Source organism: Pelophylax lessonae (genome assembly GCF_965119305.1).
Source record: "Pelophylax lessonae genome assembly, chromosome: 4".
NCBI classification, from domain to species: Eukaryota; Metazoa; Chordata; class Amphibia; order Anura; family Ranidae; genus Pelophylax; species Pelophylax lessonae.
In genome coordinates, this window is record NC_138771.1 from 609,065,980 (window position 1) to 609,083,177 (window position 17,198).

The window sequence follows — 17,198 nt, forward strand, 5'->3', positions numbered from 1 at the left end:
GCCAGGGGAGGAGCAGCGGCGATCGCCGCTGCTCTTACCCGATCGTCGGGGATCGAGTCTGGAGATCCGCCCGCTGTGTGTAAACAGAGCGGGCGGATCTCCATAGTGACAGGGAGTGACAGATCGGACTGTTCAGCATAGCTGGACATCCGATCTGTCCATGACTCACACAGTCACCTCCCCCCCCTACACGTCAGTAAGCACCAGGCATACATTAACCCCTCCCTCTCCAATAAAATTAACCCCTTCCCTGCCAGTGTCATTTTTACAGTAACAGTGCATATTTATAGCACTGATTACTGCAGTAATGTCACTGGTACCCCCAAAAGTGTCAAAAATGTCAGTCAAGGATCCGATCTGTCCGCCGCAATGTCGCAGTCCCGCAAAAAAAAATCGCAGATCGCCGCCATTACGCGTTAAAAAAAAAACACCAAAAATGACAGAAATCTTTCCCTTTGTTAGTAAACGCAATAACTTTTGCGCAAACCAATCAAAATACGCTTATTGCGATTTTTTTTACCAAACATATGTAGCATAAAACAAATTGGCCAAAAATTTTTAAAAAAATTGGTTTTTACATCTTTTTTGGGGGGAATTTTATATAAAAAAATGTTAAAAATATTGTTATTTTTTCAAAATAAACGCTCTTTTTTTGTTTATAGCGCAAAAAGTAAAAATCGCACAGGTGATCAAATACCACCAAAAGAAAGCTCTGTTTGTGGGAAAAAAAGGACGTAAATTTCGTTTGGGTACGGCGTCGCACGACCGCGCAATTGTCAGTTAAAGTCGCACAGCGCCGAATCGCAAAAAGTGGCCTGGACGGAAGACAGCAAAATCCTCCGGTGGTAAAGTGGTTAAAGATGGAGGATGCGGCTGATGTTGCATCAAGAGACGCCGGTGCCTTTTGGCACCCACAGGCCCCCCAAGGCGGTGAGAGTGTTCCCCTTTCCTGCTTACTTTGATAATATTGTCACTAAACAGTGGGGATGTCCAAAACGCACCTTTGTGGTCCCTAAGCGTTTTACGATGTGGTATCCCTGTGAGGATTCCTTGCTTATAAAGTAGATGGTCCCACCTGTAGTGGAATCGGCAGTCTCCAGGTTAAATAAAGCCACCTTAATTCCGGTTAAGGAGTCCCTGGTCTTTAAAGATCCGGCTGATAGGAGGTCAGATGCTCTGACCCGCGGTATGTTCACTGTGGCTGGTTCGGCACTTAGGCTGGTATTTACTATTGCCATGGTGTCACAAATTCTGACCAAGTAGGCTAAACTTTTACACCGGGACCTGGAGAGGAACAGCTTTCCTGTGCCTTTTCAGAGCTGGTGGATCAGATGGTCCAGGGGCTACAGTTTTTCTGTGATGCCTCTTTGGATGCGGCTCCCTTGACTTCCAGACTGTCTGTCTCAGCAGTAGTCCTTCGGCGTATTATCTGGCTAAAGTGCTGGTCTGCGGATCAGACTTCTAAGAAGGCCTTAGCTGATCTCCCATTTGTGGGGGATCGCCTGTTTGGAGCTTCCTTGGATGACATCATCAAGGGCCTCAGGCTTCCAAGGGCAAGGAGCCCCTTTGTAGACGGGGGCCATTCTTCTCAGCTCATGAGAGGCCGTTTTGTCCCTCAGGGTCCCAAGACATGGGATCTAATCCCTTCAGAGCCTCCACCGGAGGTTCCAGGAGGACCTGGTCTTGCATGTCACAAGCGGGCTCTTCCAGACCTGTGGACAAGGCTTCCTCTGCATGAAGGGGTGCCCTCACCCGTCTTTGCTGTTTTCCGGATCCGTGGACCTCCCTAGTAAAAGACAAGTGGGTCCACGGAGTCATTCGGTCCGGCTACAAGACTGACACTGCTTTGAGATGTCCCAACTGTCAAGGAGATCAGGAGCTGTGTCCGTCAATGAACGAAAAAGAAAATGGAATTTTTGAAGAAATCCATTTCCCTGATGTTAATTGACAGACACAGCACCCACCCCTCTGTGGAGTTGTAATTCTTCTGACACTGCTTGTAACTAAACTGAATGCCTATCTGAGAGTGGGAGTATACCCCCTGGGACTGCCCCATAGGCGTAGTCAAGTTTTTTTCCTGCCTAGTGTCCTACTCCTGTAGGAGGCAGCATAACCCATCTGTCAAGAAGATAAGGAGCTGTGTCAGTCAATGAACATCAGAGAAATCTCTAACTCTACAGGCATCCATGATGTAAGACTAACCTACCTAGCCCTGTAAAGAAGAAATCGCTATACATACCTTTTTTTTAAGCCAATCCAGTCCGGTCCCACCCTGAGCTGTCAGCGGCTGCTTCACTATGGAGGCGTGTGGAGAAGAGGCAGCCGACAACGGAAGCCCCATAGTAATCCTATGGGTGACGTCACTTCCCATTAATTTCCTAGCCATTGTCGGCTGTCTCCTCTGCAGAGCTTCCCCTGCTGGAGACCAGACCGGAGCGGTTTCAAAAAAGGTATGAATAGGGATTTTTTCTTTACAGGGTTAGATAGATTAGCTACTTAAGGACCGAGCCTATTTCTGACACATGTTGTTTACAAGTTAAAATCAGTATTTTTTGCTAGAAAATTACTTAGAACCCTCAAACATTATTTACTGTATATACAGTATCTCACAAAAGTAAGTACACCCCTCGCATTTTTGTAAATATTTTATTATATTTTTTCATGTAAAAACACTGAAGAAATTACACTTTGCTACAATGTAAAGTAGTGAGTATACAGCTTGTATAACGGTGTACATTTGCTGCCCCCTCAAAATAACTCAACACACAGCCATTAATGTCTAAACCGCTGGCAACAAAAGAGTACACCCCCTAGGTGAAAATGTCCAAATTGGACCCAGAGTGTCAATATTTTGTGTGGCCACCATTATTTTTCAGCACTGCCTTAACCCTCTTGGGTATGGAGTTCATCAGAGCTTCACAGTTTGCCACTGGAGTCCTCTTCCACTCCTCCATGACGACATCACAGAGCTGGTGAATGTTAGAGACCTTGCGCTCCTCCACCTTCCATTTGAGGATGCCCCACAGATGCTCAACAAGGTTTAGGTCTGGGGACATGCTTGGCCAGTCCATCACCTTTACCCTCAGCTTCTTTAGCAAGGCAGTGGTCTTCTTGGAGATGTGTTTGGGATCATTATTATGTTGGAATACTGCCCTGAGGCCCAGTCTCCCAAGGAAGGGGATCTGCTTTGCTTCAGTATGTCACAGTACATGTTGGCATTCATGGTTCCCTCAATGAACTGTAGCTCCCCAGTGCCGGCAGCACTCATGCAGCCCCAGACCATGACACTCCCACCACCATGCTTGACTGTAGGCAAGACACACTTGTCTTTGTGTTCCTCACCTGGTTGCCGCTACACGCGCTTGACACCATCTGAACCATATAAGTTTATCTTGGTCTCATCAGACCACAGGGCTTGGTTCCAGTAATCCATGTCCTTAGTCTGCTTGTCTTCAGCAAACTGTTTGCGGCCTTTCTTGTGCATCATCTTTAGAAGAGGCTTCCTTCTGGGATGACAGCATGCAGACCAATTTGATGCAGTGTGCGGCATATGGTCTGAATACTGACAGGCTGACACCCCCCCCCCCCCCACCAACCCTTCAACCTCTGCAGCAATACTGGCAGCACTCATATGTCTATTTCCCAAAGACAACCTTTGGATATGACGCTGAGCATGTGCACTCACCTTTGGTCGACCATGGCGAGGGCTGTTCTAAGTGTAAACCTCTGTATGGTCTTGGCCACCGTGCTGCTGCTCCGTTTCGGGGTCTTGGCAATCTTCTTATAGCCTAGGCCATCTTTATATAGAGCAACAATTCTTTTTTTCAGATCCCCAGAGAGTTCTTTGCCATGAGGTGTCATGTTGAACTTCCAGTGACCAGTATGAGAGTGAGAGCGATAACACCAAATTTAACACACCTGCTCCCCATTCACACCTGAGACCTTGTACCACTAACGAGTCACATGACACTGGGGAGGAAAAATGGCTAATTGGGCCTAATTTTGACATTTTCACTTAGGGGTGTACTCATACTTCACAAACAGTTTGCCTTATTACTTATAAAGATGAAAATGATAAATGTACCTTGTTCCAGGAATATTTGCAATCGCTTGCCCCTCCTGGTGATGGTCAAGTGACCGAGACCAAGATGCTAGCCACGCCAATAAGGATAAACAGTGTTCAGGTAGACCCCCTTTACTGGTTAGCCAGCTCTGCCTGAATATCAGCTCCCCCCTAGACACCTTTAATGTGGCATTCATGTCAGATTTCCCATAAGTAACACTAGTTGTATTAAACAATTCATGTCATGTTATTTTCTTTAATTTTTCATTTATAGAACAGATTATGAAATGATAAACACATATTATAGGAATCATTATGTAGAATAAGGTGTGATACATTCATGCACACATTAAGGTGTATGTAAACCCTAACAATGAACTTCTCTTATTCGCTCCCTTTTGATCTGTTAATTATACTGTTGAAATTGTTTGTTAAATCTGTTGTAAAAGTGTTAAATCCTCTTCTGCCCGGTGTCCTGTGCACTCTTTCGGTGTTATCAGGCCTGGCCTGTTCCTCTCTGTGAACTACAGAATGAAGATGATGATAAGGAGATGTTTTCTGTAGTCCCAGCACACGTCCTAGGGTGATAAAGCTACTCCTCCATATATACAGTACAGTGAGCAATATCACCCTAAGGGCTCTTTCACACGGTCCGCTGAGCCGGCGGATGACAGCTCCGTCTCCACTTGCAGTGCGGAGAGGGAGGTGTCACAGCTCTCGCTGCTCTCTATGGGGGATTGGATGAGAGCGGACCGCCTGTCTGCTCTCATCCGATCCGATCCCTGAACAGATGGAAAAGTAGGGTTTCCATCCGTCCAGATTTCACGCACAGGATCGGATGCGGATGGCAGCGGGTGTCAGCGGAGGTGTCTCCGCTGACATCTGCTGCCCCATAGAGCTTCATGGAGGATCCGATCAGATCCGCCTAAAAAACTGACAGGCGGATCTGATTGGATTGCCCGTGTGAAAGAGCCCTATGACTCCATTCACACTTGTGCGACTTGTCATGCAACGTTGGACATCAAAGTTGCATGACAAGTCGTTCCCCATGTTTTCCAATGATAACATTTCATATTGCGCGACTTGAAGTGGCAGCAACTTCAAAGTAGTTCATGCAATACTTTGGTCTGACTTTCATGCAAATTGAGGGCCATAGACCTCAATGTTAACCCTCAGAAGTTGCAGGAAAGTCATCCCTGAATGTTATTCAATGCAACTTGTGTGCAACAGTTGTCCATTATCACTGATCAAAGCCAACGTTGTATCCAAGTTGCGTCAAAGTTACACTCCAAACTTGGCGCAACTCTGGAATTGTACGAGTGTGAATGGAGCCTAAGACAAGAAGTGTGTTACTGGCAGGATCGCCAGGTATAAATATAGGAAAAAAGATTGAAAAAAGAAAACAAAAGTAGCCACCACATCTTAGACCTGGTGAGCTGCAATATATTCCATTTTTATTGTTGGATGTAGATATACTTTCACTGTTTATGGATCGTCCCATGCAGATATACTGCGGCAGGGCGGCCATCCTACGTGATTTTGTGCACTGGGTCCGGGGCGCGCGCTGCCAGCAACCCGCTCCCGTTGTGATTGAAAACAGCGGGAACCAATCAGTGGGTCCGGCGGACGCAGTGTTTGTGAGGACACGCCGATCATTCTCAGGAGAGGCAGATTGACGGCCTGCCTAAGTAAACAAGGCAGACCGTCATTCTGTCAGAGGGGAAGATGGAGAACTTGTGTTCCTGCTAGGAAGATGTCCCCAGTCAAAGCATCCCCCAGACAGATAGAAAGCACTTCCTAGGAGCACATTTAACCATTTGATTGTATCCCCTTCCCTGCCGGTGTCATTAGTACAGTGAATTTTTTTTAGCACTGATCACAGTATTAGAGTCGGTTCACACTAAGGTGACACGACTCTGTACTACTTCGGGGGCGACTTGTGCATTGCCATGCACCACGACTTTGGAGCGACTTGCATGGACTTCACATAATGGAAGTCTATGCTAGTCGCTCCGAGGTCGCCCCGAAGTAGTACAGGACCCTTTTTCTAAGTCGGAGCGACTTAGTTGTGTCGCTCCTATTAGAACGGGTCCTGTAGCGGTCAATGGACCGCGAGGGAGCGCGACTTGTCAGGCTGACAAGTCGCCTGACAAGTCGCGCTAGTGTGGACCGAGTCTTAGTGTCACTGGTCCCCAAAAAGTGGTGCTTAGTGTCAGATTTGTCTGCTACAATGTCGCAGTCTTGCTAAAAATCGCTGATCTCCACCATTACTAGTAAAAATAAATAAATATTTCCCATAGTTTGAAGACGCGATAACTTTTGCACAAACCAATCAATATACGCTTATTGAGATTTTTGTGCCCAAAATACGTAGCAGAATACATATTGGCCTAAATTGATGAAGAAATTTGATTTTTTACATTTTTTTATTAGGCATGTTTTATAGCATACAGTTATATATATATATATATTTTTTTTTTTTTTCAAAATTGTCAGCCGTTTTTTGTTTCCAGCGCAGAAAAATAAAAAAAACTGCAGACGTGATCAAATACCACCAAAAGAAAGCTCTCTTTGTGGGGAAAACATTTTTATTTGGGTACAGTGTTGCACGACCACGCAGTTGTCAGTTAAAGTAAAGCAGTGCCGTATCGCAAAAATGGCTTGGTCATTAAGGAGGGGGGGGGGGGGAACCCTCCTGGACTGAAGTGGTTAAAGAAAGATAGGTATAAGCAAAAAAAAAAAAAAATTATTTAATAATATTTACAAAAGCACAGACATTTTTTTTTTTTTCAATATAGTGAAAGGCATTCAAAGCCTGTAATGAGCCTATTGGTACTGGGTGTGGTCATGTAGAAGTCCTTTTCCACCACAACATAGATGGAGATTTAATATCCATGCAAGTATAACTGCAAGTTAAAGCGCATCTCCTGCAGATGCTGAATGGCTGATGATCACTGCTGCTCCATTAAACTGAGGGTTATGTCAGGGACAGGAGTTGTCATTCCCTTGTATTAGGTGACGTAGAAAGGAGGTCAGCACAGCTGCAATGCCCAGTAGCGTGACGCATCTACAGCTCGGAAGTGGGGTACACACTAGCCGAAAATCTGCCGAAAATTCCTGTCCGAGGTAAAATTGTACGATTTTCGGCTAGTGTGTACACAACTTTCAGCAGCCGATGCTGACATTTTCAACGAAAAAAAACGGAGGGACAAAAAGCAAAATGTTTATCGTCTGTCCCCAGACGACCAATTTTCGTCTAATGTGTGTGCAGTACGTCCGCGAAAAATCGAATACGAAAGACCGCGCATGATCTGAAGTCGCTGATGACCCGGAAGTCTAGGTACAAATGTCCCAAAAAAAAAAATCAGACGAGAAATTTCGTGAACATTTATGCACTGTCAACTAAAAACGGTTATGCCTGCTGAGCAAGAGAGAGAAAAATCAGAGGATATTTCGTCCGATTTTCGTCAAGTGTGTACGAGCCTTAAGCTGGCAATGAATAAGGTCTCATTCACACAAGATGTCCGTTGGACGGACTCCGTTTATCTCAGCGGGGGATCGATCCGCCGATCCCCTGCTGAGCAGGAGAATGACAGCTGTGTCTCCGCGCTGTGTGCGGAGACACAGCTGTCAGAGCCCCATACATCTCTATGGGGGAATCGGATGGGAACGGACCATCGGTCCGTTCTCATCCCATCCCATCCGCTGGATGGATGGAAAATAGGGTTTCCATCCGTCCAGATTTGACGGATCGGATGTCAGCTGACATGTCTCCGCTGACATCCGATGCCCTATAGAGATGCAAGGGGGGGACCGTTCAGATCCGCCAAAAAAAACTGACAGGCGGATCTGAACTGTCCGCCTGTGTGAAAGGGGCCTAAAAGACATTACTACCATTTAGGAGGTACCAGATGTACTATGTATAGTATGGTACACTTTAACCTTCCCTAATAAAGTGAATTGTGCATCTTTAATGCATCCGTACCCTTGCAATATACATTTTGAAAGTTCCTCCCCAATCCTATGGGCAAAAGAAAGAAAAAGGTTCATTAATGTGTGAAAATTGCCTGTGTGTAAAGGATACAGATTCTACCCAGAATCCCCAGTTGCTGAAGTTTTGAGCGGTGAAGTGGTTAAACGACTTGAGTGATGGTTTAATTCATATGGGAGTAAACACTGTCAGGTTTTATTAGGGACAGAGGAGCAGAGGAGTCACTAGGAGGGGAAGATTTATATAGAGCTCTGCTCATAAACAGTGCTGATCGCAGAGACATGGCACAACACTGCCAGGAAACTATGTAAATGAATGGAAGATTTACAGCCAGAGCAGGCCAGGATCACTCCTCTGTTTACAGACATGCACAGAGCTATAGTGTGCTCTCCTCCATTCCTTTATATAAGACACTTTTCCTCTGCATGGAGAAGTGTATCAGTGGAGGGATTTCTGCCATCATTGTCTGCAGTCTCTCTAATGTTTTGATGTACAATTACAGTAAACGTGTATATGAAACATTTCTAGATACCTTATATCTTTTACAATCAACCAGAGGACTGAAAAAAAAAAAAAAAAAGAACGGGTTCCCCCATCCACACGTGAGGTGGATGGAGAAATCCCCCCCCCCCCTGTACCATTGTATTCTGACATGGGGTCTCCCCACTGTCAGAAAACCCTGATCAGTGCCTGCAGCAAAAAAATAAATAAAAAAAAAGTTTCCTACAGTCCCATTTAATAGAAGACGATTGTTAGATCGACTTCTGATGAGCAGGAATGGTCATAAATGGATCAAAGTTCATCTGGTCCCTGGTGAACCGACCAAATTTCGATTCATCTATGGGGAGCTATGGAATTTCCAATGTCCTTTGTTTTAACCACTTCTGGACCGGAAGGTTTTACCCCCTTAATGACCAGGTAATTTTTTGCAATACGTCACTGCGTTACTTTAACTGACAATTGCGAGGTCCTGCTATGTTGTACCCAAATAAAATTGATGTCCTTTTTTTCCCACAAATAGAGTTTTCTTTTGGTGGTATTTAAACACCTCCTGAGGTTTTTAATTTTTGTGCTATAAACAAAAAAAGGCCAACCATTTTGAAAAAAAAAAAGAAAAAACAAAACAATATTTTTTACTTTTTCCTATAAAACACAATAAAAAATGTAAAAAATCACATTTTTTCCATCAATTTAGGCCAATATGTATTCTGCTACATATTTTTGGTAAAAAAAAAATCCCAATAAGCGTATATTGATTGGTTTCCGCAAAAGTTTTACCGTCTACAAACAATGAAATATTTAATAAGAGTAATGGCGGCAATCAGCGATTTATAGCGGGACTGCGACAGATGGTGGACAGATCAGACATTAAAGCCCCGTACACACACACAGATTGTCGGCCGAACGATCAGCCGTCTTTTGTCCGGTGCTGTCCTGTCGGTTGAAATGTGCTCTAGACTGCACATGAATTTTGTCGGCCAATAACAACCGACTGCAGAAGTGATGTCATGTTCTGGTTGACTTTCAGTGTGTTTTTTCTTCTCTGAGCATGCCCAGTCTTGCAAATCTGCTTTTTGTAGGCTGAAATCTGTACTGACCGAGGAACAATCGGCCGTTCTTTGTTGGCCTACAAAAATTTTATAGCCTGCACACCAGATTTTGTTCATCCGAAAAGTCGCAGTTGGTTGTCGGAAGCATCATACTAACAAGCCGACAATCGGCCGATCGGACGTTGGCCGAATAATTACGGCCGACAATCGGTACGTGTGTACAGGCCTTAAGGCCCTGTTAACACCTGAGCATTGTTCAGCTCGTGAAACGCTCATCTCTGAAATCTTCAAAGCGCCCAACAAACAAAATCCCATTAATTTTAATGGCCCCTGTTCACATATGAGTGTTTTGTCACCTGAAGCAAAACGCCTGAAGCTCAAAAAAGTATATGAGCTGCTTTTTTGGCAGATTACAAGCATTTTTGATAGATGTGAATGCCTGCCTCAAAACGCCCAAAAAAACGCCTGAAAAATGCCCAAAAAAAGCCTGAAAATGATATGCTCAGGTGTGAATGGAGCCTAAGTGACACTTTTGACACTTTTTGGGGACCAGTGACATTATTTCAGTGATCAAAAAAAATGCACTGTCACTGCATTAATGACATTGACAGGGAAGGGGTTAACATCAGGGGCGATCAAAGGGTTAAGTGTGTCCCTAGGGGGTGCTTTCTAACTGTGTGGGGGATGCTCTGACTGGAGGAGGACAGATCTCTGTGTTCCTGCTTAGCAGGATCACAAGATCTCTGTCTTCCTCTCTGTCAGAATGGCGATCTGCCTTGTTTACATAGGCAGATTGCCGTTCTGCCTCTTCCATGATGATGGCGGGTGGCCGGCGGACATCGGGCCCGCCAGACCTGCTGATTGACATCCCCGCTAGCCAATCACGGCGCAATCGCCCTGCCGGAGCCATCTATGGACTATTGAATGAAATGACGTACTGGTGCGTCATTTTACGCAATAGAGCCACACTGCCGCAGTATGTACACGACGGGCGGTCGGCAAGTGGCAAATATACTCTATTGGAGCTGGAATTACCATGGCTGCTGGCACCAGACTTTCCCCTCCAATGGATCCTTGTTAAAGTATTTGAATTAGCATTAGTATGTGTATTGCTATTGGTCAGCAAACCTCTATCCGTGATATTTTTTATTTTATTCCCTCAAACATTTACATTTTCAGGACAAGCTTTCAAGGACATTCCCTTCTTCTCAGTCCAAGAAGTACTCAACTGCCAATGAAGCAGCCGAAATACACTCAGTAAGTGAAACAACTATGTACCTGCGCTGACTGTGCTAAAAACACCTAATAAATATGTGTCAATAATAAAGTGCTAATGCAAAGCTGTGCTGAGTGCAACCATAAAACCTGTGCATACAAATCAAATAAATATCAACCATGAATATCAATTATGAATAATAAAACATTCCATGTGAAAAAGAATACACAAATTATAACCGGAAGCCGGAAGTGGTTGCAGCCGGAAGTGACGTATTGCGTATTCGGACGGCTTGACGCGTTTCGCTCCGCCAATCAGAGCGTTATCATTTTGATAACGCTCTGATTGGCGGAGCGAAACGCGTCAAGCCGTCCGAATACGCAATAAGTCACTTCCGGCTGCAACCACTTCCGGCTTCCGGTTACGCGGGTGGAACGCACGGCCATTTGCTTGGCGTCCCGCGGGTTTGCATAAGGCTGTTTATTTTCCCTGCACAGTGTAAGTGTATTTTTATTTTGTGTGCTAATAAACGGTTTAAACATACTGCACGATGGTGGCCCTTTTCTTTTCATGAACTGGGAGAGTATTGCCTGGATATAGAGTGAGAGGCATTGGTTCGGCACCCTGCTCCTGCTGATGATCTATTGAGGGGTCTACTTCATAAGACCATTGTTAAGGCGTTTTTATATCCAGCTTCTGGTGAGTGGGGAACCGAGAGGGGAGCACTATCTCACCTGGACTGAGCACTGGCACTTTCTTATTTATCGAGCACAAAGCACTTGAATGAGCACAGAGACTTTTCACTTTAAGAATATTGGTTGAAGATTACAGAAATTTTTTTATATATATTTTTATATATACTTATTTTTATATACATAATTTTTTCTGATACATATGATAATTTGTGTATTCTTTTTCACATGGAATGTTTTATTATTCATAATTGATATTCATGGTTGATATTTATTTGATTTGTATGCACAGGTTTTATGGTTGCACTCAGCACAGCTTTGCATTAGCACTTTATTATTGACACATATTTATTAGGTGTTTTTAGCACAAGCAGCGCAGGTACATAGTTGTTTCATTGTTTGAAAGGTAATACCTTTTATACCTGCAGCAGCTTATTTTGGTTTATATTTATTTATTTATTGGCACCTAGTAATCCTAAGCGCAAACCCCTCACATTTGACTCAGTAAGTGGCCCTGTCAGCTGCCTCCTGCATGACTTCCCTCGATCGAAAAAAAATCAAAGGAGCAGGGTGAAAAATTGGCTGCCAAAACAGTGTGTGCATCCAATCAGACGCAGGCACCGATTGCGCACTTTGACAGCTGGTGGGGCAGGCTGTCAAATAAAACAGGCACAGCAGAAGATTAGTCCATCCGCTCTGTGTAGCATTGATGGAGGAATCTGTTATGAAATGTATGTGTGTATGGCCAGCATAAGGCCTCCCCATCATATTTAGTGATCAGTGACTAGGTGAGGTAGTGGTGAGCCAAAGTGGCATTTGATTAATTAAAGTTTATGTCCAGATAAACTATAGAGCTGAAGGTTAAAGTAATTCTAAAGCCTTAAAGTAGAACAATAGGCATAACATATTTTTTCATTTTGGATAGAGTAAGGGAGGGTTATATCCCCAGGCAGGTTTTTTTTCGCCATCTGTGTCCCATTGTGGAGATTTCTCTTTACTTCCTGTCCCATAGCCAAACAGGAAGTGAGAGGAAATCCCTGCAAATTTTGGGAATACCAAGTCCCCATTGGAAGATTTCCCCTCTATAACTTTTCTGGGGACAACTCAAAATTTGTGTTGATTACTTTCACTTTCAATGATAATGGTAAACAGGACAAATTAACCACTTAAAGCGGAGTTCCAGCCTAAACACACACTCACCTGTCCAACGGTCCAGCGATGCGGCCGCCCGAAGCCTCGCTCTTCTCCCTCTCTGCTCTGCGGCGGCATCACTGGTGTGGGCACCCGGCTGTGAGAGTTGTCGGCTTCACAGCCGGGTACGCACTGCGCATGCGCGAGTTGCGCTACGCGTCATGATTGGTCGGCAATCTTCTGGGACCTCTGACATGTCCCAGAAGATTGCAGGGAGGGGGAGAGGAGAACTTCCGTTCAGGGCGCCGCAGCGCTCCGAGCAGAAGTGGGAGCGGGTACCTGTCAAAACTAGGTACCCGCTCCCCCCCCCAAAAAAAATAACATGCCAAATGTGGCATGTCGGGGGGTTAGAATATCTAAAGCGGAAGTTCCACTTTTGGGAGGAACTCCGCTTTAAGGACCGAGCCCATTTCTGACAGATGTTGTTTACAAGTTATTTGCTAGAAAATTACTTAGAACCCCCAAACTTTATATAATTTTTTTAGCAAAGACTCTGGAGAAGAAAATGGCGGTCATTGCAATATTTTTTGTCACGGGGTATTTGCGCAGCGGTCTTTCAAACGCCATTTTTTTGGAAAGATTACATTTCACTGCATTTGAAAAAAACTAAACAGTAACGATCGAGCGGCTCCCTCTAGCTGCAGGCATAATCCCGGTACAACCAGTTATTGCAGCCAACGTAGGGCTACATCGATTTGCGGTTAGTGGTTAAGAGGGTGAATCTCCCTAACGGAACACAGACAGCAATAAAAACCTGACAAGCGTTCTAATCTATCTACACTGTGTCCAAAACTAGAAAAAAACTTTTGCCTTCAGTTATATTTTAAGGTTTTTTTACCTTAATGCTTTCTAAAACCTTCAGTGCCAGAGGACTCCCCCCCCCCCCAACCCCGTTATACTTACCTGAGCCCATTCTCGATTCAGTGATGTGCATGAGAGCAGCTGCTCTCTCCCCCATTACAGGACAGAGAGGCAGCAGCGGAAGACATTTGCTTCTGCTGCTGTCAATCAAATCCTGTGATGAGACAGGACAACTCAGGAGTGAGCCTACACCAGTACCCCCATAGAAAGTGGCTTTCTATGGCGGCACTCGCTGAAGAGGAGGAGCCAGGAGCACTAACAGGGGACCCCAGAAGAACGAGGTCAGAGTATGAAATGTTTATTATTTTAATGAAGTCAACCACATCCTACAATAAATAGAAAATTATTGAAAGATTTATTTATAAATATCAATAATAATATTAATTATTATTAGTCATAAATATAATAATAAAATAATATAAATAAATATTTATAAATATAAATATCACACTATTAAAAGCTCTACAGTGTCAAAAATATTGCAAGTTACCAGAAGGAATACATATTTCTGCCTGTGTTAGGCTTCCTTTAGACTTGCGGTACTGCTTACCACCCTATGAAAAGTGATTCGCTTTTTAAAGGGCAGTACAACAGCAACTGCACTTCAACCTCCCAAATACCTGTTTATGTTGTGTTTTTGTTTTTATTTTTTTTTTTTTTTTTACTTTATTTTTAAATTGCCAAATGGCAATTTTACATTGTGGGACTGGGCCACAGTGTTTGACTCGGGGTTGCAATGCGGCCCTATTGAACTTGATAGGCAAGTTTGACAGGAGGTGCCACCTGTCAGACTCTAACAGGATCTAACCCTGCACCGCTGTCTATAAAATAAAATAAAATATGTATCTTTCATTCATTGACGGACACAGCTCCTGATATTTTTAACCATTGGGTTATACTGCCCCCTACAGGAGTAGGACACTAGGCAGAAAAAAAGTCAGGCTATGCCTATGGGCAGTCCCAGGGGGTATACTCCCTTTCTCTGCTATAGGTACTCAGTTTTTTTCTGCCTAGTCAGGAGTGAGGACCTACTTTCTTGCTTGGATTTCTCTGGTTCTGGCAATTTTTTCTTTTTAAATAGAATTTTTTTTCTCCTGGATTTTTGCCTGTGAGATTTACAATCAACTGCCGGACTGGGCGATTGGCTGGATAATCTAGATCCAGTGGTCACCCAAGTTTGGCAAGCGAGCGTGCGCAGACCTCAGCTCCGCACTAGGTCAGCCACGACATAGCCCCACTGGAAGGGGGATGGCCTGCGAGTTAAACGCCTTGCGAGGTCTCGGCCTGAGTCGCAGCGTTCCTTCTGGCTGACAGCCCCCCCCCATTTCGATAGAGAGGAGGCTCTGTCTGAAGCGGTGCCCGTCTGGTTCCTGGTATGGTAAGTAACTGTCCCCCCTCTCCCCCTGGAGAGTTTTTGGGTGGACATGGGCACCTCCATGGGACGGTCGGACCCCTGGGTTCACCTCCTTCCCGTTAGGCACCCCCCTCATCGGTCTGGTGGTCCCTGTGGGCCATCTCTTCCCAGCCCCCCCCCCTCCTTCACTGACACTGGGGCTGTGGAGTGGCCTTGTCCACCGCCTAGGGTGGGGGCAGGGTGCTGTGCTGGTGATGGGGGCGGGGGGGTGCGCCGCCGGCGACCGAGCGATCGGCTGTTTGGCAGATATAATGGTGAGCATTTGCATTTAGGTGTATTTGCAGGTCAATGCACCCTTATCAATAATAGGTTATACAGCACACAGTCCCCTTATACATCACCTGTCTATTTAATGTTCAATAGTTTTTATTAAAGATTTTACAAAAGAACATATAAAAGTAGGAAATTGGAACAGCCAACAAGCCAAATAAAAAGGTTACGGCAACATTGTACAAACATGGCAATAATGTTCAAGAGTGTTCCATACATATGCACAGCGATCCCAATGTATAACATCTCGTGTCAAATAAATTGTTTCAAAGTGGTGATCGTCAGCACTCCTCACATAACAGAACAGCATGGGAGAAAATGAACTGTAAAGAGACCGTCCATAGCGGTTTGGGTTGTCCCAATTAATCAAAGAACCAAGCTAATAGGATAGAGAAGAAAGAGGAAAGGAAAAGAAAGGAAAAAATTGAAAAAGAAAGAGAAACAAAAGAAAAGAGAAGAAAAGTAAGAGCCCCCCCCGGTCCGAGCCCCAATGCAAACATAGCATGCCTCCCCACTGTCAAGGAGCCTGTAGATATGCCACCCACGGGTTCCACACTTTCTCAAACTTTATATGAGTGTCTCTACGAATACTAGTCAATTTTTCATTGACCATGATCCAGGATATTTTATTTTTAACCATCACGATATTGAGGACTGGCGACTTCCAGGAACGTGCTATGGTTATTTTGGCATCTAAGAGGATAAAAAAATGAGGGTACGCAGATGTCTGGGGATCCCCCCGTCGAGATCGGCAAACAGCGCTGTTTTCGCAGCCCTGGGGACGTGTTGTCCCGTCACTGAGTGGATCAGGTTAAATACCCGGATCCAAAAGCGCCGAACCTTCGGGCAGGACCACCAGACATGATGCATATCACCAATCTGTCCACAGCCCCTAAAACACAGGGAAGAGGCCCCAGGATACAATTTTGCTAGTTTGGACGGATCACCAGCGCCCTTTTTCTCTGCTTTTTTATTGGTTTATGTGTCATCACATATTTTAAAGGATTTTCTAGTGTTAAAAATACCAAGAACCAGGCGCCTTCATACGATCATCCAGACAGTGATTCAGGCCTATTCCTTCAAGGGTCAGGTTCCTCCTTTCCCTGTCGAGGTGCACTCTACTTGGGCACTCAGTACCTCCTAGGCCTTCCGTCATCAGGTGTCAGTGACGCAGATTTTCAAGGCAGCCACCTGGTTGTCGGTGCGTACTTTCACAACATTTTATAAAGTGGATGTGTTGGCATCTGCGGATGCTCCCTTTGGCCGCAATGTTTTGCAGGCTGCTGTTTAGAGGACCTGATCCTCTTTGAGGGTGTATTGTTTTTTTCAGGTGAGTTCCAGTTGTTTTGGTTCAACTCCTGTTTAACTGTTTGGCTGTAGTTAGCCTTGGGAATTTATTTTTTGCTGTTCCCACCCCTCATGTTAAACACTGCTTTGGGACGTCCCAATGGTTAAGGTAAAATCAGGAGCTGTGTCCATGTACCTATAGCAGAGAGAGGCGGTATACCCCCTGGGACTGCCCATAGGCGTAGCCAGACTTTTTTTATGCCTAGTGTCCTACTCCTGTAGGAGGCAGTATAACCCATTGGTTAAGAAGATCAGGAGCTGTGTCCGTCAATGAACGTCTGAGAAATGGATTTTATAGCAAGTCAAAAATCCCATTTTGAGTTGTGTTCCACTTCCATCTTCCAAAAAAAAACAAGCTGGTCAAGGCGCCCACTGATACTGATAGAATCTATAAAAAACATAAAACACTGCTGGTGGAAGGTTGTATTCATCCACTTATTAGTTATTTATTTTTTGCAATCAAAAGCTGGTTGAAAGTGATTAAAGTTACCACCAAATTGCCATGTGTATATCTAACATAAATTTTCTGTCTGCTGATGAGAGAAGATTCCTGATCGGTTGCCAGGATTACTCCACATGACTTTTCAAGCAGAACTTTACCCA

At 44.6% G+C, this 17,198-nt stretch overlaps 1 protein-coding gene across 2 annotated transcripts in view; it reads left to right on the plus strand.

The window, feature by feature from the left end:
- LOC309551988 (uncharacterized protein) overlaps nt 1-17,198 on the plus strand; it is a 75,310-nt gene that overhangs the window by 20,157 nt on the left and 37,955 nt on the right. For both annotated transcript variants that reach the window (XM_082252732.1, XM_082252731.1), the window contains exon 5: nt 10,784-10,861. In XM_082252732.1, the coding sequence (XP_082108858.1) occupies nt 10,784-10,861 (78 nt within the window). The remainder of the gene's footprint in view (nt 1-10,783; nt 10,862-17,198) is intronic.